This window comes from Pseudophryne corroboree, chromosome 2, assembly GCF_028390025.1.
Source record: "Pseudophryne corroboree isolate aPseCor3 chromosome 2, aPseCor3.hap2, whole genome shotgun sequence".
NCBI classification, from domain to species: Eukaryota; Metazoa; Chordata; class Amphibia; order Anura; family Myobatrachidae; genus Pseudophryne; species Pseudophryne corroboree.
The window spans coordinates 531182328-531207361 of record NC_086445.1 but is presented as its reverse complement, the minus strand read 5'-3'; the positions used below and the strand labels follow the sequence as shown (position 1 = coordinate 531207361).

The following is a 25034-nucleotide window of genomic DNA, read 5'->3' as shown; positions in this document are numbered from 1 at the left end:
CCTCCTTGTGTCCATGAGCTTTCACCACACATACTTCTGCCTGCCCACCAGCTTCTCTCAAGCATGCTTCCTCCTGCTCACCAGATTCTCCCCTCATATGCCTGTTCATAACCCCCTTTTTCTAACCCGATTATCCTGCTGTGCTTTGAGGTATGAAGCCAGCAGAGCCTGGGAAGGTTATGTACAGATGTGTCTTCATACATCTTGCCTCAATATGCAACATAAACAGCAGATACCTGGCGTAAGTGACCTGACAAGTCTCGTGTTAGCGTTGAGTGTCTTTTTTTGCTGAAAATGCATCTTATCCGCATCGATATGCGAACAGGATGCACAAGCAGACTGCTGATTTAAATAAGTGGCATGCCTATATTCTCTGTGCGTCTGCGGCTGTAAATGCAAACGGCATGGTTCATTATACTGTTTTCTAAACACTGTAACGTACCATTTTGTATGCAAATACAGCCACGGTCGCACACAAAATATATGGAACTGTTGGGAATATAGCCATGTTGCGTATCATTCAATTTTAATCAACATATGCTGCTTGCGTCCTATTCACATCATTTTGCAAATAAGATGCATTTTAATGGAAAAAGCCACACCTAAAGACACTGCGCTACGAATCCTGCCACGGCATGGCGTGACTAGAATGGCTGTTTAATATGCAAGGAGGCTAGATGTCAGTGGACAAATCTGTACCACGTGAATGCAACCATCGCATGATCTCTCTCTGCATAATTGTGGCTTTTTACCATACATCACAGCATGGGGTAAATAGCAGACAGCCTTACGCATAAGCAGTGACGCCTGGCTGAAATCGTTAAAGCCCTTCCCAACACCTATGTCCAGGAGATTCTGTGTTATAGTTATCTTAGAAATCAGCATTTTTGTTGAGAAGAGCTCCAGTGCTAGGCTTGCTTGTTTCCTGGTGAAGGCCATATTTTTTAATTCACACACCCTATGTAATTCAGCACATGTTGAACATGCTAGGGTAGTGTTGTAGTCTGATGCTGCTTACAGAATTTGTGGGGGTCCAATGCTGTGTGTCCCTATGCAATTATAGCTATGAGTCCTGGTGTTTGGATCTCTTTTCAATTGGTAGATATTTTTTGAATTTATATTATTTTTATTTAATTGTGGCACAATTTTACTCATACAATATGGCTGTAGTGCAGTTTTTAATTGAAATCTGACATTACATGCAAACTAGAAGGAGGTTGCAAAGGGTAGAATGACACTAACAGGAAAATTGGAGTGATTCAATTCCAGGCAAGTTGGTTTTTAAACCTTTTGTGACTGTTTGCTGAAGGGAGAGGCAAAAAGCCATTTTATAAGAAAAGAACCGATACACTGCTTGACATATAATGAAATACCAGCATTGCATGCTTGCAATGTTGGCTACTATACAGATAACATACTTCAAAGTGTATGTACAGTAAACACACGGTGTATGGATATTATACTGTGCTATACAGCAATCCATATATGCAAACAGTGCACAGAATAGGCCGCGATTATAGTGCAGAATGTGATTGTCTCTGTGTTAATATGTATACATATACACATTGACACTATGGGTGATTGATGTTCAAGGCGTTGAGGTGAGTGTTAATGTATGTGAGGTAGGCATACACTGCATGTTAAGTTTGCATGCAGACAGCTGGTTATGCAGCAGACAAACTCCAGGGTTTAAGGATTATAAATTGTTCGTTGCTATGTGTTTCAAGACTTTAACTTCCTTTTAAGGCTGCAAACAGAAGTCTAAGTTTAGCAAAGGAAACATACTGGGATGTTTCAATCCATACTGAGCTTTCCACTTTTTCACACAGTCTTTAAATGACTAATAAAGGGACAGTTTGCCTCAGGAACTCACAGATGACCGTAAAGGATACCCGCACCTTGAGAAGATTACTTTGAAAATATACAAATTTATACAAAACTGCCAGAATTGTGGCAAATACAAGCAAAGCATTTAAAACATAAGTAAGTTCCGAGGCATGTGACACTAATATAGTACAGTCACGTATTACAGTACATAGTCATATTTATATAGCAGCTAATGCTAACCACCATAAATCAATTACACCATAATAATTTAATGAAAGAGACATTGGGGGTCATTCAGAGTTGATCGCACGTAGCAACATTTTGCAGCCCGTGCGATCGCCGCCGCCTATGGGGGAGGGCTTTTCTGCATAGCAAGGCTGCGAACGCTTGTGCAGCCCTGCTATGCAAAAAAAGTTGTGTGTGGAACTAGACCAGGGTAACAGTTACTTAACCTGTGCGATCGATTCAGCGATGCAGGTCCCGGAATTTACATCAGAAATCCGCCCTCTAAACGTCTGGACACGCCTGCGTTGGAGTCACCACTCCCAGAAAACAGTGAGTTGCCGCCCTGGAACGCCTTACTGCTGTTAATCTTCTTGCGATCGCGGTAGCGATCGCTTTCTTCATTTTTCTGGTCGTTGCCTGGTGACGGCCGTCACTGGGCAACGACGCGCGTGTGCATTGCGGCCGCCGCGCATGCACAGAACCAACCCGTTCCACCGCTGCGACAAACAGCAGCATGCGAACGGGTCGGAATGACCCCCCTTGTCACAAAATATGTATCTGCAACAAAAACAGTATTTTTCTCTTACGTCTAAGCATACATACTTGCCCATATTAATTTACAGCAGTTACTACAGTCTCCAAAGGCACACCTACAGATGTGTCTTCATACATCTATCCTTATTGTGCTCTATGGTGCGAGACGTCTGGCACAATGCCTGTGCAATCTTTGCTCAATTTTAGTACTTGTTGCTCAGTTTTGCGTCTTCGGATGCAACTGCTGTGTGAAAATATACTAATGCCGCTGGAGGCGTCTTCTGTAAAAAGTTGCCGCCTGCCTTCTGTGATTTGCTGTTTCGTCCAAAGACGCATCATGGTGCATGGCATGGGTCACTTGTATCAGACCTGTCTTTTAATTCTTTCACTAGGTTGTGTACTGTTTTCTCAATTTTTTGCCTTGATTTGCTTATACATGGTTATTCATATGTGGTTGAAGTTGCTTTGTGTGTCGCAAAGTACGCCAAAGAAGCAGCAGTGATAGCAACTCTAACCACATCTGAATGAACCTCATAGTGCACTGGCATACCTCCCAACTGTCCCGATTTTGGTGGGACAGTCCCGTTTTTCACGGTTTGTCCTGCTGTCCCACCCGCGGGCCGCAGTGTCCCACGGTGGGGGGAGCAGTTGGGAGATCCCCCTGTCACTCACTGCTCTGAGCAGTGCAGCAGAGAATAGATACTATTCCCGGCAGAGAGGGACAGGGGGCATGTCCAGCAGCTCTCTCAGCGCTGTTCATGCCCCAACAATGAAGAAAACAGGAGTGCGACTTGCGATCGCGGCACTTACCGTGAGGCCATGCCCTCTTTCTGATAGACCACGACCCCTAATTTCGGGAGGGTGGCTTCGGCGCACAATGATGTCCCTCCCCTGTTCAAGGCAAAGTTGGGAGGTATGCACTGGGTACATAGAACTAGTGTTGTATAGGGTGATGTGAAGCAAATAAAAGATAAAATATATATATATATATATATATATATATATATATATTACAATATATTACAAAGCTATGTATAATGTTCTTACCATCGATTGCAGTTGTCTTGGTATGTCGCCCCATTTGGATAGTGCTGGCCGTGTTTGATGCAATCTAGAAAAATAGAGATATTGATTATGTGATGACAAAGAGATCTAAACAATGTCCTGGCAAGTCATCTATGAAGAAATTCTGACTGTGAAGAGAATATTCAAATGATTTATGTCATGAGATTTCTCCTTGACAAGGAGTAAGACTAGATGAGACTGTCTTGCCAGTATTACTATAAATGCAGAGTTTTAAAAACTTAACGCGGTTAAACCAATTTGTGGTGCTGTTCACCTACTATGTATGAATGCACCAGCACTTAGCACATGGATCTGGGGCCAAGAGAAGAAGTCTGCACCATCTAGTAGGAGGAACTCAGCATATAAGTCAAAAAACATGAGTGCCCCTACTTTTGTACCCACATATAAAGATGAGATTTTTATTTAAGGGACAAGATTATTTGAATGGTAAATAAGTAGAGAATACATATTTAAAACTTTAAGTGACTTTCTCACACTTTCCACCTTTCACATTTGTAGGAAGATATGTAAACCAGCAAAACTAGGCACAGTTTGTTTTTCCAGGGGCAGTTCCATAAGCTTTGGTCCATAAGTGCTTATGGGCCAAAAACACACTTGCTCAAATAATTAACCAGCATAGGTCCTCACTGTTGGTGGTTTGTAAAAGAGTCCAACGTCATACATTTGCTGAACTAGGATTTTGACCTACTGTGCTTGTGAGTAACCCATGTGCTCTAAAGAAAGTTATGTTTAAGTAATGCTACCGGAATTCCACCCATCAATTTATTAAAGCAACTTCCTACTAAAATCTGTGGCTGTGGCTTAGCTGTTTATTTCACACATATGCAATGCAGGGAAATGCACAAAGGGAAAGTGCTTTACAATTGTGTCAGGTACTTTCTTTTTTCATTTCTTGAAACTGGTTTTATAGACACAAATTGCATGTCCCACAGAAATCCAGAATTTATACTAAAATTTCACTCTGCCATCAACTCTTTTCTGCTCATTTACATTTCATGCATATCTACTTTATTTTTTTTACCCAGTCAGGCAAGCATTTGCACTCATGTAATTACAACTGTAGACCACCTCCGTTCACGCATCACTCAGCCTCATTATAGGAGTCACTAAGTAAAAATGCCATCTACATAACATGCCAGATTAGATTGTGTTGCATCTGCATACTGTAAATGAGCCATAATTGGCTTAGTCTTTCCCTATATTGGTCATTCACCTAATTTTCCATCACCTGTCAGTTCCTTTAACTTTCACTGAATAGAAACATATTTCTCACAGAAGATTATTAAATTGTTAAGCCTTTCATGTGTTTAGTAAATGGGATTATGTACTCCCTAGGGTAAACTATAAGCATATCACAAAGTCACAAAGTAGTTCTGTGACTATATACGGCAATGAAGTTTCTAGTTGTTACTATAATGGACATAGAATTCTGTTAGGGATTCTGATTTTCTTACAAACTGGAAAACTATTTTAAGATTACCTAATAAATACGTAAGTGATGACATTGTAATTCGTGTCTGAATTTTTTTCCTGTCTGCTTGTTATCATCTTTAAGAGGGGTAAACATAATCAGACTACATCAGCAATTAAAACAAATGTAACATTTAATAATGGTACACTTATCCTCCATTTGAACTACTTTTCTGTAGCAATTTACTTTCCCGTAAATTCCTGCAACAGGTCACTGTTGCATAAATTATAAATAAATAAATATATACATACAAAGATATTGCTTAGTAATGAAACAGTGAATTTCTAACATAGGGGTAATTCAGATCTGATCACAGCAGCAAATTTGTTAGCAGTTGGGCAAAACCATGTGCACTGCAAGAGGGGCAGCTATAACATGTGCAGAGAGAGTTATACCGCTTTTAGACCAATATTACCCGGCTGCGACCCGCGGCAGCCCCCTTTCCCACTGCAGTCACCAGCCTGGCATATTGCCGGGTTGGTGACATTGCCTGTGACGCGGCGCTGGGAGATCACATGATCTCCAAGTGCCGCCCGCACAGTTTGCCGGGTTGAATCCGTGTTCAACCCTGCAAACTACCGAAGTTGGAATACCGGGTCACTCGACCCGGATTATTCCAACTCAGCCCTTTTACACCGAGCAGCAACACGGGTTATGTGCAATAACCCGTGTTATATGCTGGCGGTGTAAAAGGGGTATTAGATTTGGGTGTGGTGTGTTCAAACTGAAATCTAAATTGCAGTGTAAAAATAAAGCAGCCAGTATTTACCCTGCACAGAAACAAAATAACCCACCCAAATCTAACTCTCTCTGCACATGTTATATCAGACAGAGTAGAATGGGGATTAATAGCAGCAGGAGCTGGGAGACCAGCCTGTGCATAAGCTTGTGCAATGACCATTCTAATCCATCTGGCCAAGGTTTGCTTATTCGCAGGCCAGCCACATTTGTGAAAACCAAAACAAGACAAAAAGGGAGTCTGATCTCCTGATAGAGGCAGTCAGAATCAGAATCAGAATCAGCTTTATTGGGCAGGTGTTCTCATGTACACTAGGAATTTTTTGTGGTACAATGCATCGCCAAGCAGCAACATGAAGGGGGAATGCATAGCATAAGAATGGGGAAAAATGTAGCATAAATTACATGTATGAGTTCATATTGCACATTACAACTGTACGATAGACTCGACATATTAGACACATTATACAAGTTAGATTTTTAATATATTGTTCAGCTGGAGGACAGCTAATGGGAAGAAGCTTTTAATGGATCTGGTCGACTTCGCGGGAATGGACCTGTAGCGTCTGCCTGATGGAAGCGGTTAAAACAGTTTGTGACCTGGGTGCTGCATATCTGCCACGATTTTCTCCACTCGCTTCCTGACCCTTGACGGTATAATTCCTGGATGGGAGGGAGGTCAGCCCCACTGATCTTTTCTGATGTCCTCACCAGCCTCTGCAGCCTCCGTCTGTCACTCTCATTGGCAGTTCCATACCAGACTGATTGAGGAACATAGGACCGATTCTACGATCGCTGTGTAGAAGATGAGCAGCAGCTTCTGCGGGATGTTGAATTTCCTGAGTTGCCTCAGAAAGAACATCCGCGGCTGGGCCTTCTTTACGACAGTGCTTATGTTGGGTTCCCATTTGAGGTCTCGGGAAATTTTTGACCCCAGGAATTTGAAGGAGTCGACCCAGGAAACCACACTGTCGGCTATTATGAGTGGTTGCATGGCATTGGGTTTCCTTCTGAAGTCCACCACCATCTCAACTGTTTTGAGGGGATTTAGGTCAAGGTTGTTCCTGCTGCACAACTGCATTAGCCGTTTCACTTCACGTCTGTATGCAGATTCATCTTCGTCCTTGATTAAGCCAATGATGGTGGTGTCTGCGAATTTTATATTTTTTACTGACTGCTCGACAATGGTGCAGTCGGTATATAGAGACAAGAGCAGGGGGAAGAGTACACATCCTTGAGGGGCCCCTGTGCTGGTCGTGCGCCCACTAGACGTGAATGACCCGGCTTTCACCACCTGTTTCCTTATTATCTGGAAGTCGATGATCCAGAATCATGTTGATTCTGGGACCCCTAAGGAGAGGAGTTTGGCTTGCAGGATACTGGGGACGATTGTGTTGAATGCCGAACTAAAGTCGACAAATAGGACCCTCGCATAAGAGCCCGGTCGGTCTAGGTGCTGTAGGATGTAGTGCAGCCCCAAGTCAACTGCGACCTCAACACTCCTGTTCGCTTGGTATGCGAACTGCAAGACGTTCAAACACTTTCATTGCAACAGATGTTAGTGCGATCGGCCTGTAGTCGTTTAGGTCTTTTGTAGCTGCGATGATTGTTGAACATTTAAGTCAGGAGGGAACCTTGCATGTCTCCAGTGAGGTGTTGAAGATCCTGGAGAAGATGGGGGCGAGCAGTTCATTAGGGCAGATGGCGATACTCTTTCCGGGCCTGTGGCTTTCCTATGTTTGACCCTTCTGAACATTCCTTCTACCTCTTTCTGATCCACCCGCAGTGCCTGGGAGTGGGGACCAGGATAGGGGAGTGGGTGGTCAGCTTCGCCTGGAACAGGGGTAGGACTGGGACAGGGGGCCTCCTTCTCAAATCTCCACATATATACGGAAAGCCCATACCACATCCAAAGACCGCTCTTTGGAAGGCAAATCAGAAAAGATGAAGGCCGGAAACACAATCTCTTGGTTAAGGTGAAAAGATGACACCACCTTAGGTAAATAACCTGGGAGAGTTCTAAGAACTGCCCGGTCACGATGAAACATTAGAAAGGGTGGACGACAGGACAATGCGCCTAAGTCCGACACCCTCTTAGCAGAGGCAATAGCCAGTAAAAACAAGAACTTGGCCGTTAGCCATTTAAGGTCCACCGTCTCAAGAGGTTCAAATGGAGGCTCTTGCAGGGCATTCAGGACAACAGACAGATCCCATGGACCCAAAGAAGGGACATAGGGTGGCTGAATCCGTAAAACACCCTGAGTGAATGAATGAACGTCAGGTATAGATGCAATCTTTCTCTGAAACCATACCGAGGCAGATATGTGAACCTTGAGGGAGGCCAGACGAAGGCCTAAGTTCAGGCCTCTTTATAGAAATGCCAGAATTCTGGAAGTTCTGTATCTGTATGCATCATAATTCTTATCAGCACACCAGGTAAAGTAAGAATTCCAGACCCTGTAATAAATCCGAGCAGATGCCGGTTTGCAGGCTTTTAACATAGTTTGGATGACCGCCTCAGAGAATCCTTTGGCTCGCAGGAGTGATGCCTCAACAGCCACGCCCTCAAAGCCAGCCGGGCCAGGTCCTGATAAAGACAAAGACCCTGTACGAGGAGGTCTGGGTGCTGAGGAAGTAGAAGAGGACACTCTGTTGATAGATCCTGCAGGTCTGAGAACCAATGCCGTCTGGGCCACGCTGGAGCGACTAGAAGTAGAAATCATCCTTCTTGTTTGAACTTCTGCAGGATCCTGGGCAGGAGTGCCAATAGAGGGAATATGTAGGACAGCCGAAAGTTCCTTGAAATTGCCAGTGCATCCACGAACGCTGCCTGAGGATCCCTGGTCCTTGATCTGAAGACCAGAACCTTGTGATTGTGTTGAGACACCATCAGGTCTACGTCTGGTAGGTCCCACTTATCCACTAGGAGTTGAAAGACTTCTGAATGAAGACTCCACTCTCCGGCGTGCACGTCCTGGCAACTGAGGAAGTCCGCTTCCCAGTTTAGGACGCCCGGAATGAACACTGCCGATATTGCTTGCAGATGGCGCTCTGCCCAACTAAGGATTTTTGACACTTCCATCATTTCAATTCGGCTTCGAGTGCCGCCTTGATGGTTTATATATGCCACCGTAGTGGCACTGTCTAACCATACTTGAACCGGCCTGTTCTGTACCAGAGGCAGGGCAAGAGTCAATGCATTGAATACTGCCCGCAACTTCAGAATGTTTATTGGGAGGAGTGATCCTTGGTCCAGCGACCCTGAAATGAGTGTTGCTCCAACACCGCACCCCATCACCTCAGACTGGTGTCCGTTGTCAGCAGGACCCAGTCGGGGATCCAGAAGGGACGGCCCCTGCTCAACTGCTGGTCCCAAAGCCACCAGGTCAGCGACAGACGAACCTCCGGTGTCAAAGTGATCATGTGAGATCTGATCCGATGAGGTAGGCCGTCCCACTTGGAAAGTATTAACCACTGCAGAGGGAGAGAATGAAATAGAGCACACTCTACCATGTCGAATGCAGACAACATCAGGCCAAGTACTTGCATCGCCGGGTGTATCAACACTCTGGGGTGACAAAGGAAGCATCTTATCCTGTCTTGAAGTCTCAGGACTTTTTCTGGAGACAGAAACAGTCGTTGACTGTGTGTGTCCAGGAGTGCCCCCAGGTGCACCATGCTCTGAGCTGGGACCAGCGAGGATTTCTTCCAATTGATGAGCCACCCATGGGCTTGTAGGAAGCTTACCGTCAGTTGCAGATGACTGAGGAGGACATCGCGGGGGTTTGCCAGAATCAGCAAGTCGTCCAGATACGGCAGGATCCTGACTCCCTGGTGATGGAGAAGGGCCGTCATTACGTCCATGACCTTGGTGAAGATCCGAGGAGCCGTAGCCAGTCCAAATGGCAGAGCCTGGAACTGATAGTGGAGGTTGCCAATAGCAAACCACAGATACTGCTTATGCGACATGGCAATAGATATATGCAGATACACATCCTGTATATCTCCGGGATCCATAGCCAGTTCAATTGAGTGCAGTGTTTCCATGCGGAACTTGGACACTCTCACAAACTTGTTCAGTGATTTGAGGTTGAGTATAGGCTGGAGAGACCCATGGGGTTTCAGAACTAGAAACAGGGTCGAGTAGTAACCTCTGCCTCTCTGGGCCAGAGAAACCGGCACTACCACTCCTGTATTCATGAGGGAACCCACAACCTTTTAACGGATCCAAAGGGATAACCCTGGTGCAAAATTGGCGAGGGGGATGTCTCTTGAAGGAGACTGCGTACCCGTGAGAGATACAACTTCCCGCACCCATGCATCTGAAGTGGTCTTTAACCAGACCTGGGTGAACTGCAGAAGTCGGCCTCCCACCCTGGGGTCCCCCAGGCAGAGGCCCGCCCTGTCATGCGGCAGGCTTGTCTTGTTTAGAAGCAGGCTGACGGGCCATCCAGTACTGCTTTGCCTTGAGCTTGGTGGTTTGGGGAGCACGAGTGTCTCGGTCATGACTGACCTTTTGCTTTCCCTTGAGGTCGAAAGGAACGAAAGGTGGTACCTTTTAGCCTTATGTGCAGAAGGATTAGTATTTGGGAGAAAAGCAGTCTTAGCGGCTGCTAATTCAGACACAATTTTAATGACGTCTTCCCCAAACAAAATGTCCCCCTTAAAGGGGAGTACCTCCAAGGTATTTTTGGAATCTAGGTCCACCTTCCATGACCTCAACCACAGAGTTCAGCGAGCCAGGACAGATGTAGTCGATGCCTTGGCCGCCTCCAGAATGTAATAGGCAGCGGTGGTAATGTGAGACAGGTATTGTCTGGCATTGTCAGATATATCCTCAGGCAACTCTTCCTCTACTGCCTGAACCCATGCTTCAATTCCTTTTGCGGACCAAGAGGCTGCAATAGGGGGTCTATGTACAGCACCTGTAAGGGAGTAAATATATTACAGGCATCCCTACCACACGCTTATCTGTCGGTTCCTTGAGTGAAGTGACAGTGGTGACAGGCAGAGTGAACGACACCACTAGGCGGGTGACATGAGACTCCACCGGTAGTGAATTTTCCCACTTGTTACATAACTCTTCCGGGAGAGGATAGCGAGCCAAGGCCCATTTAGACAGAGGGAATTTCTTTCCTGGATTAGACCTGGGCTCCTGCCTGATGTCCACTAAATGGTCAGAATGGGGTAATAGATTTTTAACCACTTTCTGCCGTTTAAACATATCAGTTTTCTTAGCCACAATAGTGGAATCCTCATCAGGGATTTGTAGGATCGGCTTAATAGCAACCACAAGGGCAGGGACATCAATTTGCAATGGAGAATCCTTGTCAGAAACACCTGATTCAGTGTCTGACAGGACAGTATGCTCCCCCTCCTCTTCAGATGAAACATCTGAGAGGTTTGTGGATTGTGAGGAGGAAGCAGCCCGCTTAGATGACCCAGAGACACAAGAGTGACCGAGCAGCGCCGTAACTACGTGTGTGCCAAGGGGGCTTGGCACACAGCGCAGTTGCCCTGAGGGCGCAACGGCCAGCGGCATGTAATGAGTCAAATTGACTCATTATATGCCGCCTCTGTGTGCGCCGTGCGCGGCTGGAGGGAGGAGGAGACCAGCGCCGGGTTCAAGGAGGAGGAGGAGGGAGGGGGAGCAGGGAGCCGCAGCAGCGCTATTTGATTGGTAGTAAGCGCCGCTGCAGCATCCCCCTCTCCTTCTGTATTGGCTGCCCGGCGCTGCTATGGATGCTGGGATGAAGGAACCGCATCCCAGCATCCATAGCAGCGCCGGGCAGCCAATACAGAAGGAGAGGGGGATGCTGCAGCGGCGCTTACTACCAATCAAATAGCGCTGCTACGGCTCCCTGCTCCCCCTCCCGCCTCCTCCTTCTCATCTCACTGCCTGCACCGAGAGGGAGATGCCAGCACGAGGAGCCTGTCAGCGGGGAGAAGGTAAGTATATCCCTCTCTCTCTCTCTTTCTTTCTCTCTCTCTCTCAGGGGGACACCGTCTGCCGCAATGTGTAAAAAGGGGTCCTGGCTGCCGCAATGTATAAAAAGGGGGTCTGGCTGCCGCAATGTGTAAAAAGGGGGGGGTCCTGGCTGCCGCAATGTGTAAAATGGGATCCTGGCTGTCGCAATGTGTAAAAAGGGGGCCTGGCTGCCGCAATGTGTAAAGAGGGGGCCTGGCTGCCGCAATGTGTAAAAAGGGGTCCTGGCTGCCGCAATGTATAAAAAGGGGGACTGGCTGCCGCAATGTGTAAAAAGGGGGACTGGCTGCCGTAATGTGTAAAAAGGGGGACTGGCTGCCGTAATGTGTAAAAAGGGGTCCTGGCTGCCGCAATGTATAAAAAGGGGGTCTGGCTGCTGCAATGTGTAAAAAGGGGTCCTGGCTGCCGTAATGTGTAAAAAGGGGGACGCTGTCTGCTGTAATGTATAAAAGGGGCTCTACCTGGTGTAGTGGCGCTACTGTGCAGCGTAATTTGAATAATGTAGACTACTGTGCACCGTAGTATGAATTGCTATTTTCTCTGACGTCCTAAGTGGATGCTGGGGACTCCGTAAGGACCATGGGGAATAGCGGCTCCGCAGGAGACAGGGCACAAAAGTAAAAGCTTTAGGATCAGGTGGTGTGCACTGGCTCCTCCCCCTATGACCCTCCTCCAAGCCTCAGTTAGGTTTTTGTGCCCGGCCGAGAAGGGTGCAATCTAGGTGGCTCTCCTAAAGAGCTGCTTAGAGTAAAAGTTTTGTTAGGTTTTTTATTTTCAGTGAGTCCTGCTGGCAACAGGCTCACTGCAACGAGGGACTTAGGGGAGAAGAAGTGAACTCACCTGCGTGCAGGATGGATTGGCTTCTTAGGCTACTGGACACTAGCTCCAGAGGGACGATCACAGGTACAGCCTGGATGGGTCACCGGAGCCGCGCCGCCGACCCCCTTGCAGATGCTGAAGAGAGAAGAGGTCCAGAAATCGTCGGCTGAAGACTTCCCAGTCTTCTTAAGGTAGCGCACAGCACGGCAGCTGTGCGCCATTGCTCTCAGCACACTTCACACCAACGGTCACTGAGGGTGCAGGGCGCTGGGGGGGGCGCCCTGGGCAGCAATGAAAGTACCTATGCTGGCTAAAAATACATCACATATAGCCTCTGGGGCTATATGGATGTATTTAACCCCTGCCAGGTTGTCAGAAAAACGGGAGAAGAAGCCCGCCGAAAAGGGGGCGGGGCCTATTCTCCTCAGCACACAGCGCCATTTTCCTACACAGCTCCGCTGCTAGGAAGGCTCCCAGGCTCTCCCCTGCACTGCACTAAAGAAACAGGGTTAAAACAGAGAGGGGGGGCACTTATTTGGCGATATTATTATATATTAAGATGCTATAAGGGAAAACACTTATATAAGGTTGTCCCTGTATAATTATAGCGTTTTGGTGTGTGCTGGCAAACTCTCCCTCTGTCTCCCCAAAGGGCTAGTGGGGTCCTGTCCTCTATCAGAGCATTCCCTGTGTGTGTGCTGTGTGTCGGTACGTGTGTGTCGACATGTATGAGGACGATGTTGGTGAGGAGGCGGAGCAATTGCCTGTAATGGTGATGTCACTCTCTAGGGAGTCGACACCGGAATGGATGGCTTATTTAGGGAATTACGTGATAATGTCAACACGCTGCAAGGTCGGTTGACGACATGAGACGGCCGGCAAACCAATTAGTACCTGTCCAGGCGTCTCAAACACCGTCAGGGGCTTTAAAACGCCCATTTACCTCAGTCGGTCGACACAGACACAGACACGGACACTGACTCCAGTGTCGACGGTGAAGAAACAAACGTATTTTCCATTAGGGCCACACGTTACATGTTAAGGGCAATGAAGGAGGTGTTACATATTTCTGATACTACAAGTACCACAAAAAAGGGTATTATGTGGGGTGTGAAAAAACTACCTGTAGTTTTTCCTGAATCAGATAAATTAAATAAAGTGTGTGATGATGCGTGGGTTTCCCCCGATAGAAAATTATTGGCGTTATACCCTTTCCCGCCAGAAGTTAGGGCGCGTTGGGAAACACCCCTTAGGGTGGATAAGGCGCTCACACGCTTATCAAAACAAGTGGCGTTACCGTCTCCAGATACGGCCGCCCTCAAGGAGCCAGCTGATAGGAGGCTGGAAAATATCCTAAAAAAGTATATACACACATACTGGTGTTATACTGCGACCAGCGATCGCCTCAGCCTGGATGTGCAGCGCTGGGGTGGCTTGGTCGGATTCCCTGACTGAAAATATTGATACCCTTGACAGGGACAGTATTTTATTGACTATAGAGCATTTAAAGGATGCATTTCTATATATGCGAGATGCACAGAGGAATATTTGCACTCTGGCATCAAGAGTAAGTGCGATGTCCATATCTGCCAGAAGATGTTTATGGACACGACAGTGGTCAGGTGATGCAGATTCCAAACGGCACATGGAAGTATTGCCGTATAAAGGGGAGGAGTTATTTGGGGTCGGTCCATCGGACCTGGTGGCCACGGCAACAGCTGGAAAATCCACCCTTTTTACCCCAAGTCACATCTCAGCAGAAAAAGACACCGTCTTTTCAGCCTCAGTCCTTTCGTCCCCATAAGGGCAAGCGGGCAAAAGGCCAGTCATATCTGCCCAGGGTTAGAGGAAAGGGAAGAAGACTGCAGCAGGCAGCCCCTTCCCAGGAACAGAAGCCCTCCACCGCTTCTGCCAAGTCCTCAGCATGACGCTGGGGCCGTACAAGCGGACTCAGGTGCGGTGGGGGGTCGTCTCAAGAGTTTCAGCGCGCAGTGGGCTCACTCGCAAGTGGACCCCTGGATCCTACAAGTAGTATCCCAGGGGTACAGATTGGAAATTCGAGACGTCTCCCCCTCGCAGGTTCCTGAAGTCTGCTTTACCAACGTCTCCCTCCGACAGGGAGGCAGTATTGGAAACAATTTCACAAGCTGTATTCCCAGCAGGTGATAATCAAGGTACCCCTCCTACAACAAGGAAAGGGGTATTATTCCACACTATTTGTGGTACTGAAGCCAGACGGCTCGGTGAGACCTATTCTAAATCTGAAATCTTTGAACACTTACATACAAAGGTTCAAATCAAGATGGAGTCACTCAGAGCAGTGATAGCGAACCAGGAAGAAGGGGACTATATGGTGTCCCTGGACATCAAGGATGCTTACCTCCATGTCCCAATTTGCCCTTCTCACCAAGGGTACCTCAGGTTCGTGGTACAGAACTGTCACTATCAGTTTCAGACGCTGCCGTTTGGATTGTCCACGGCACCCCGGGTCTTTACCAAGGTAATGGCCGAAATGATGATTCTTCTTCAAAGAAAAGGCGTCTTAATTATCCCTTACTTGGACGATCTCCTGATAAGGGCAAGGTCCAGAGAACAGTTGGAGGTCGGAGTAGCACTATCTCAAGTAGTTCTACGACAGCACGGGTGGATTCTAAATATTCCAAAATCGCAGCCGATTCCGACGACACGTCTGCTGTTCCTAGGGATGATTCTGGACACAGTCCAGAAAAAGGTGTTTCTCCCGGAGGAGAAAGCCAGGGAGTTATCCGAGCTAGTCAGAAACCTCCTAAAACCAGGCCAAGTGTCAGTGCATCAATGCACAAGAGTCCTGGGAAAAATGGTGGCTTCTTACGAAGCGATTCCATTCGGCAGATTTCACGCAAGAATTTTTCAGTGGGATCTGCTGGACGAATGGTCCGGATCGCATCTTCAGATGCATCAGCGGATAATCCTGTCTCCAAGGACAAGGGTGTCTCTTCTGTGGTGGCTGCAGAGTGCTCATCTACTAGAGGGCAGCACATTCGGCATTCAGGACTGGGTTCTGGTGACCACGGATGCCAGCCTGAGAGGCTGGGGAGCAGTCACACAGGGAAGAAATTTCCAAGGAGTGTGGTCAAGTCTGGAGACTTCTCTCCACATAAATATACTGGAGCTAAGGGCAATTTACAATGCTCTGAGCCTAGGAAGACCTCTGCTTCAAAGTCAACAGGTGCTGATCCAGTCGGACAACATCACGGCAGTCGCCCACGTAAACAGACAGGGCGGCACAAGAAGCAGGAGGGCAATGGCAGCAAGGATTCTTCGCTGGGCGAAAAATCATGTGATAACACTGTCAGCGGTGTTCATTCCGGGAGTGGACAACTGGGAAGCAGACTTCCTCAGCAGGAACGACCTCCACCCGGGAGAGTGGGGACTTCATCTGGAAGTCTTCCACATGATTGTGAACCGTTGGGAAAGACCAAAGGTGGACATGATGGCGTCCAGTATGAACAAAAAACTGGACAGGTATTGCGCCAGGTCAAGAGACCCTCAGGCAATAGCTGGGACGCTCTGGTAACACCGTGGGTGTACCAGTCGGTGTATGTGTTCCCTCCTCTGCCATACCCAAGGTACTGAGAATTATAAGACGGAGAGGAGTAAGAACTATACTCGTGGCTCCGGATTGGCCAAGAAGGACTTGGTACCCGGAACTTCAAGAGATACTAAGAAGGGACTTGCTTCAGCAAGGATCATGTCTGTTCCAAGACTTACCGCGGCTGCGTTTGACGGCATGGCGGTTGAACGCCGGATCCTAAGGGAAAAAGGCATTCCGGAAGAGGTCATCCCTACCCTGGTCAGAGCCAGGAAGGAGGTGACCGCACAACATTATCACCGCATTTGGCGAAAATATGTTGCATGGTGTGAGGCCAGGAAGGCCCCCACGGAGGAATTTCAACTCGGTCGATTCCTGCATTTCCTACAAACAGGAGTGTCTATGGGCCTCAAATTGGGGTCCATTAAGGTTCAAATTTCGGCCCTGTCAATTTTCTTCCAGAAAGAATTGGCTTCAGTTCCTGAAGTCCAGAAGTTTGTCAAGGGAGTACTGCATATACAACCCCCTTTTGTGCCTCCAGTGGCACTGTGGGATCTCAACGTAGTTCTGGGATTCCTCAAATCACATTGGTTTAAACCGCTCAAATCTGTGGATTTGAAATATCTCACATGGAAAGTGACCATGCTGTTGGCCCTGGCCTTGGCCAGGCGAGTGTCAGAATTGGCGGCTTTGTCTCACAAAAGCCCATATCTGATTGTCCATTCGGACAGGGCAGAGCTGCGGACTCGTCCCCAGTTTCTCCCTAAGGTGGTGTCAGCGTTTCACCTGAACCAGCTTATTGTGGTACCTGCGGCTACTAGGGACTTGGAGGATTCCAAGTTGCTAGATGTTGTCAGGGCCCTGAAAATATAGATTTCCAGGACGGCTGGAGTCAGGAAAACTGACTTGCTGTTATCCTGTATGCACCCAACAAACTGGGTGCTCTTGCTTCTAAGCAGACGATTGCTAGTTGGATGTGTAGTACAATTCAGCTTGCACATTCTGTGGCAGGCCTGCCACAGTCAAAATATGTAAATGCCCATTCCACAAGGAAGGTGGGCTCATCTTGGGCGGCTGCCCGAGGGGTCTCGGCTTTACAACTTTGCCGAGCTGCTACTTGGTCAGGGGCAAACACGTTTGAAAAATTCTACAAATTTGATACCCTGGCTAAGGAGGACCTGGAGTTCTCTCATTCGGTGCTGCAGAGTCATCCGCACTCTCCCGCCCGTTTGGGAGCTTTGGTATAATCCCCATGGTCCTTACGGAGTCCCCAGCATCCACTTAGGACGTCAGAGAAAATAAGAATTTACTTACCGATAATTCTATTTCTCGTAGTCCGTAGTGGATGCTGGGCGCCCATCCCAAGTGCGGATTGTCTGCAATACTTGTACATAGTTATTGTTACAAAAATCGGGTTATTATTGTTGTGAGCCATCTTTTCAGAGGCTCCGCTGTTATCATGCTGTTAACTGGGTTCAGATCACAGGTTGTACAGTGTGATTGGTGTGGCTGGTATGAGTCTTACCCGGGATTCAAAATCCTTCCTTATTGTGTACGCTCGTCCGGGCACAGTATCCTAACTGAGGCTTGGAGGAGGGTCATAGGGGGAGGAGCCAGTGCACACCACCTGATCCTAAAGCTTTTACTTTTGTGCCCTGTCTCCTGCGGAGCCGCTATTCCCCATGGTCCTTACGGAGTCCCCAGCATCCACTACGGACTACGAGAAATAGAATTATCGGTAAGTAAATTCTTATTTTGTGGACACGCCCCTTCCCCGCGAAGCCACGCCCCTATAAATTTTTCGCGCGCCTACGGCGCGCACTGCCCCTATCTTACATGGGGGGCGCCACTGTCGTTTCTTGCACACAGCGCTAAAATGCCTAGTTACGACACTGTGACCGAGAGTAGACTTTTGTCTGACCAAGGAATGATTTAATTGCTGCAACTGGTAAGACAAATTTTCTGCCCAAGGCGGATTAACCATAGGGACAATTTGTGGCTGTAATGGCACAGATGGTCCCATAGGGGGCGTAAGGTGTTCCACCAGAGTACCCAGTAGGTTTGTGAACGCAGTCCATGGTGGCTCCTGATTGGTTACAGGAGTTGCGGACTGACTGGGAGATGTATGATACATAGGCCCTCATTCAGAGTTGATCGCTCGCTAGCTACTTTTTGCAGTCGTGCAAACGCATAGTCGCCGCCCACGGGGGAGTGTATTTTCACTTTGCAAGTGTGCGATCGCATGTGCAGCCGAACGGGACAAAAGTTTTTTGCAGTTTCAGAGTAGGTCTGAACTTACTCAGCCCTTGTGATCACTTCAGCCTGTCCGGTTCCGGAACTGACGTCAGACGCCCTCCCTGCGAACGCCTGCGTTTTCCCTACCACTCCCAGAAAACGATCAGTTGACACCCATGAACGCCCTCTTTCTGTCAATCTCCTTGCGATCACCCGTGCGAATGGATTCGACGCTAGAAGCATTGCCCAGCAACAATGTTGTTTGTACCCGTACGACACGCGTGCACATTGCAGTGCATACGCATGCGCAGTAGTTACCTGATCGCTGTGCTGCGAAAATCGGCAGCGTGCGATTATTTCGGAATGACCCCCATAGTACAGGAACCATCGTACACAGCTTCCCCCTCTGGTAAATCTTTGGCGTATACTCTGAATGATGCAGGAGCATCCACAGACTTACTGCCCTTCTTGTTAGACATTGTACACAAATGCAACAATAGAGTGAATTAGTACGATAAAGCCAGACAGAGTACAATACCTGCGAATAAATCCGTTAGTATGTGACTGTAGATACAGTACACAACACCAGCGCATAAATCCGGTATTCTATGACCGAGTACACCGTAGAATACACACAATAGGTAATTACTGTGACGCACTATATATATGACCCTGACGCACCTAGTCCCTTAGGGTACAGAATATAGTGATAGATATATCTGGGAAACACTGAAAGTAAAACCACACAGCAAATACAGGCACACACAGTCACAGACAATGCAGATAATTATTATGACAATAAAACTGCACTGGACTAGTATACTGTATGTACAGATCTATCTATCTATCTATCTATCTATCTATCTATCTATCTCTACACATATACACAGCACGGTCCTAGACCGGAGGTATATATCAGGATACTCATACAATATACAGTATCCTGTAATAGGTATATTTTCTTAACTAACGCTGTCTGTATAGACACATGTCGAATACTCAAGTGTTTGTAAAGTCACAGTGCTATATACAGGTGGCTTTAGAAGGGAGATCTTGCCCTGCAGTCCCAAAGACTAGCCGCAACTATTCTTATAAGATGGCGCCCAGCGTCTCAGTCAGGGAGTGAGGGAGAGTGTGAGGCAGCTCCAGGGCGGGAAAATCTGCAGCAGATGGCGCCCTGGGCCGGGAGAAGGGCTACAGGTCAAGTGCCGACTCCCCTATGCTGGAATTCCACCCCGTGTACTGTGAGCCTTATTAAATGGGGTGTTAGTACACCCTACCTGTACTCAATACGCCCTAGTAGTCAAGTGGGGTCCCTGCTCGGTGACAGTGTCCATGCCAGTGCCGCGACCTGTCTCCCTAGGTCGCAGACAGAACGCGATTTAATGGTGGGTCCCACCTGGGGGACCATCTTACCTCCTCCCCGTAGTAGCCACGTGAATCAAGAGAGCGACTGCGACCGTGTGCCTAAAGCCGGAGCGTCTCTGCTGCAAGTATCCGGGAACTGAGCAAGCGGGAGTATGCGATGTCGCTTGGGAGGTGATGGAGCTGCAGTGCTGAAGTGTCACCATGACATATAGCGCCGACAGCCCAGTTTTGAAGAAATTTTCTGTCAGAAAAAGATTTTTGCCCAGTGCAGCCCTCCTGTTAGGTGACCTGCTGCTGCAGACATCAACTGAAAACTGAGCTCACAGAGCCTGGAGACAGGATTATAAAGGAGGTCCCAATGCATACTTACCTACTTTGAATGTCTCCACTCCGGGAGAAGCCCGGAGAGGAGACGCTGCAGGAAACTTTAGGGGGTGGGGGCGGGCTGTGACATCAAGCACCGCCCCCACATCCGGAAAACACATTGATTTGCGGGAAGGGGGTGGGGCTAAAATGACGCAATTCACATCATTTTAACCCCTTCCCCAGTCCACGGACCTGCGAACTCAGGAGATTATCTTTCCATCCTGCCCGCATCACTAGGATGCGAGCAGGATGCGAGAGACCTGCCTATTCTTCCAGGGGTGTGGGGGCTACCCCAAAAAACGGGAGCCTCCTACAGCTTCCGGGAGAGTAAACATGTATGCCCCAATGCATCCTGGGAGAGTCTAAAGCTTTAGCCTGTTGGTGCCTCTGGAACAGGATCCAATCTACACCCCCGATGTTTCCCTGTGGAAACCAATGTAACCTGCTGCAGAAAATAATAATAATAATAATAATAATAAAAAGGAATTTGTCCTTATATCATAGTATAAAATCTCCAAATTCCCCCATGATTATAAGCAGTGATGACAAGGGAGTAGAGCAAACTGATTGGTCAGAATCATAACAGGGAAACACACAGCATGGGGCCACCTCTCATAGGGCGTGATGTATTAAGATACATCGCCGCCCCTCGCCGCAGCGATGTTGATCGCATATGTACTAACATATGCGATCAATATCGCAATGCGATGACGGAGGCCGCCCGAGATACCTGTGAGGTGGTCTGCGGGGGTCTCCTTCACCTCCCAGGGGTCTCCACACTGCCTGGATGCCGGGAAGCAGCAGCAGGCTGCCCCCGGCGCTTCCTCCTCCCCCCTGCAGCCAGAAGGACCTCTGGCTGCGTTGCTAGGGGGAGGAGGAGATTACCTTCCGGGTCCAGGGCAGCCTGGAGGAAGGTAAGCCGGGGGAAAGGCGTCTGCGGCGGGGTCGGCGATAAGAAGCCCATAGGCTTCTATAGGGTATCGCCATCCAGAGATGGCGATACCCTGGATGGCGAAAACGCGGCGGTAGGGTCTTACTAAAATTGAAAATGCGGTAAAACACCCGTTTTCGGGTGTTTTACCGCATTTTTCCTTTAGTACATCCCGCCGATAATGAGATACTTGCCGCAGCCTGGTAAGCACAGAAAGGAATTCCTAGCGGAATCTGGCTTGTAAACAACATTAAGGCTCAACCGAGATAAGTCATCTGTAGGTACCAGTGTTATGGTTTAAAGCAAGATTATCATGAAATACACTTGTGGAACTAGATGTCCCAGCACACATTAGCAGTCATTGACTGCTTGCCTATGATGATATACTGTAAGTTGAGTTGGACTAGAAAGCCCCTTTACTTTAGCAGTAGCCAGGCTGGTGTAGGCTACTTGTATTATGAAGAGGCCATGTACTTTGCATTCTATTTTTAAAACATTAGTCAGCATTATCACAATGTAAGTGATGATGACTACTGTGATCTTAATTTGGCCGGATGTAGATAAGCTTAAGAAATGTACAACTCAAACAGCATTTTGCTGCCATAATTGTAAATTTACGTGGTTATGTGCAAAATTGTTGCTTACTCTAAGGGACGGATTCAATTAACTGCAGTAATTAACCGCTTGCAGACTTTCTGTTTGAGTCTGAGAGAGGCTTGAACAGAGATCAATGGTTATTGCACGTATGGCGAGTGCCGTGAATGTGAATTTATGGGTAAACATGTGTTAGTGCCAAATTTACCATGCGAGAAAAAGGGGCTGTAATTGAATAGTCCTTTAGAATAGAATAAGTCTACAGAAAGATGTTTAGATAAAGCTCTGTTTAAACTGCATGCTCATATTTGCAAAAAGTCCTGAATTTCATGGAATAGTCATGACTCAAAATAAAGCAGCCAGTATTTACCCTGCACAGAAATAAAATAACCCACCCAAATCTAACTCTCTCTGCACATGTTATCATACCTCCCAACTGTCCCGATTTTGGCGGGACAGTCCCGTTTTTTACGGTCTGTCCCGCTGTCCCACCAGCGGGTCGCAGTGTCCCGCGGGTGGGGGGGCAGTTGGGAGATCCCCCCTGTCACTCGCTGCTCTGAGCAGAGGTGAATAGACGCTGTGCGCATGCGCACAGTGTCTATTCACGGCAGAGAGGGACAGGGGGCATGACCAGCAGCTCTCACAGCGCTGTTCATGCCCCCATAATGATGTAAACGGGGCGTGGCTTGCGACCGCGGCATTTGCTGCAAGGCCACGCCCCTTTCCGATAGGCCCCGCACCCTAATTTCGGGCCTCCTTCCTGCACTCCAATGTTGGGAGGTATGTGTTATATCTGCCTCCCCTGCAGTGCACATGGTTTTGCCCAACTGCTAAAAAAAATCCTGCTGCAATCAACTTGGAATTACCCCCTCTGAGCGATTATTTGCTACTGCACATGCCTGAAAAGTCCTGAAAACCTATGGTGCATGACGTGTTACCCTGATTGTATGGAGACACCGCTACTGCATATGAGTTGCTTGCAATAGAGTTTGCAGTACACAACCATGGGTGTTCCTGGGCGGTGACTGGGAGATGGCCTCATGGGCATTTTATTGCAGGGGTACAAGTGTGTCAGTGTCGGCTGTGTTCACAAACGCAGCACCACAGCCACAGAGGCCATGTTTAGATGAATCTGAAAAGAAAACACAAAGCATCTAATGGTGGAGTGTTCAGAACCACTGTCCATGGACAAAAAAAAGTGGGCATCTCAGTGCATGCACTGTCCGTCGCACATTGGTGCACAAGTGGAAGGATGACGTTATTTTTATTACGCCCTGTGTTCCGATGGCTGCCGCCCTCTTTGGATGCACTAGCGTCCATCTCTGAATCAGGTCCTAAGTGACCATGATTTGGGTGGTACACACCGAGTGGGAGATGCCATGCTGCTTTCTTAGCGGAAGTAAAATATCAGCTGTAAGTTAGTGGAACACGGACGCTAAAGGGGGATGCATATCCAAGGAAGTTAGTGCTTTTTCTGCCTGCTATGTAATGAATAATAGCATACAGTATATATATGCACTGGGAACTGAAGAGCCCATCATTTTATTTACCCTCAACCAAGAAAGTAAAATTGCAGCTGTCATGGGATGTGGTCAATTTACCTACAATCAAAATCCCGACAACCATTGGCTGACGGTCAAGATCCCGACAAGTTCAAAATGCCGATATTTAAAATGTCGACAAGTCAAAAAGTCGACATGAGTTTTCATGTTTTTTTTTATTGAAACCGAATTGTTCATACTTTACCATCCCAGTAGACCTGGATGGGGAATATAATAGTGTGCCAAACGCAGCGAGGCACCATGCCCGAAGCGCGCTCGCCGTGCTAGGGGACGCGGTACTCTTATACGGTGTCCATGTCAACCTATGTCGACATACACACAAAAAACCAATGAACCGCTTGTGTCGACTTTTTGACCTGTCGATATTATAAATGTCGTTATTTTGACCTTGTCTGTGTTTTAAATGTCGTATTTTGACCTTGTCAGTATTTTGACAGTCGGTTCATTTTTGTCGGGATTTTGATTGTAGGTATTTCATACTGATCCCGCTGTCATTAATGTTAAAAATAACATGGCACAATTCTAGGTATGTCCAATTTTCTGTACTATAAGTCAGCAATGGGGTGGCTCCTGGGGTGCGGGGCCTTCTGGACCGACGTGGCTGGGTGACAAAAACGCATCGCAGCATTGCATTTAATTTGGCACTTTCACTGTTTGTTTATTCTATATGTCACACCTTTTTCACTTCTATTAATTCACCCCATAACACTTTCTCACCTATTCCTTATCCTTCTCACTACACATAATCATTCCCTGTGATGCCCTGGGGTCGCTTGGCTGTGGTGGTTTGAGGGGTCCCGGGCCCTAGGTTTGAACCCCTATAGTGTTAGGTACTGCAGCAAAGTGGAGTCCCTTGCCATGGGGCTGCAGCTACATGCATTGATCAATACATTACTAAACTCAACTATTTATTACATGCTAAGCTGTATGATATCAGTAATGCTAGATACAGTGCACCTACAACACCCCCACTTTTCTCTGTTAAAAATAACAGCAAAATATGGTTGTCCCTGATGCTCTGCTGCACGTTTATATAAAAAGTAGCTTTCAATTTAGGACTATATGTAAATAAGGTTGTATTTTTCCCTGTAAATAAGACCATTTAATTCCATTTATATTGGATATATTATATAGATGTGCCTTGCACAGGCTGTACGGGGGCCGGGGAGTCCTGTTAGTCTTCCCCTTCCGGCCAATGCAGTAACCTTTTTTTTGTGTGTGCTGTGATGCAGCTGATGTGATATCATGATGTCATACCACACCACTGAGAAGCAGTTAGAAGACACATCAGAAGTTAAGTGAGTGTGGGTTCACGCCGGAGGATGTAGAGGGCTAGAGCTGGAAGATACACTGGATGACTAGAAAAGCAGAAGGGGACTGGAGCTAGAGATACACTGGATGGCTGGAGAGACAGAAGGGAGCTGGAGATGGAGAGACACTGGGGTGCTGAAGAGACTTAAGAGTGCTGGAGATACATTGAAGGAATGGAGAGACAGACGGGTACTGGAGATACAGTGGGGAGCTGCGGAGCTGGAGAGACAGTACGCTGCTGGAGCCGGAGAGACACTGGATGGCTGGAAAAACAGAAGGGGTCTGGACCTGTAAGACTGAATGACTGGAGAGACAGAAGGGACCTGGAGAAGGAGAGACACTGAGGTGCTGGAAAGACAAGGGTGCTGGAGAAAAACCTAAGCAGGGTGCTGTGGATGGAGCTGGAGAGT

General features: G+C 47.5%; 1 protein-coding gene across 4 annotated transcripts in view; it reads right to left on the bottom strand.

Moving 5' to 3' along the window:
• Nucleotides 1–25034, bottom strand: part of KCNQ4 (potassium voltage-gated channel subfamily Q member 4) — a 752031-nt gene that overhangs the window by 45902 nt on the left and 681095 nt on the right. For all 4 annotated transcript variants that reach the window (XM_063954215.1, XM_063954216.1, XM_063954217.1 and 1 more), the window contains one exon: nucleotides 3634–3697. In XM_063954215.1, coding sequence (XP_063810285.1) covers nucleotides 3634–3697 — 64 coding nt within the window. The remainder of the gene's footprint in view (nucleotides 1–3633; nucleotides 3698–25034) is intronic.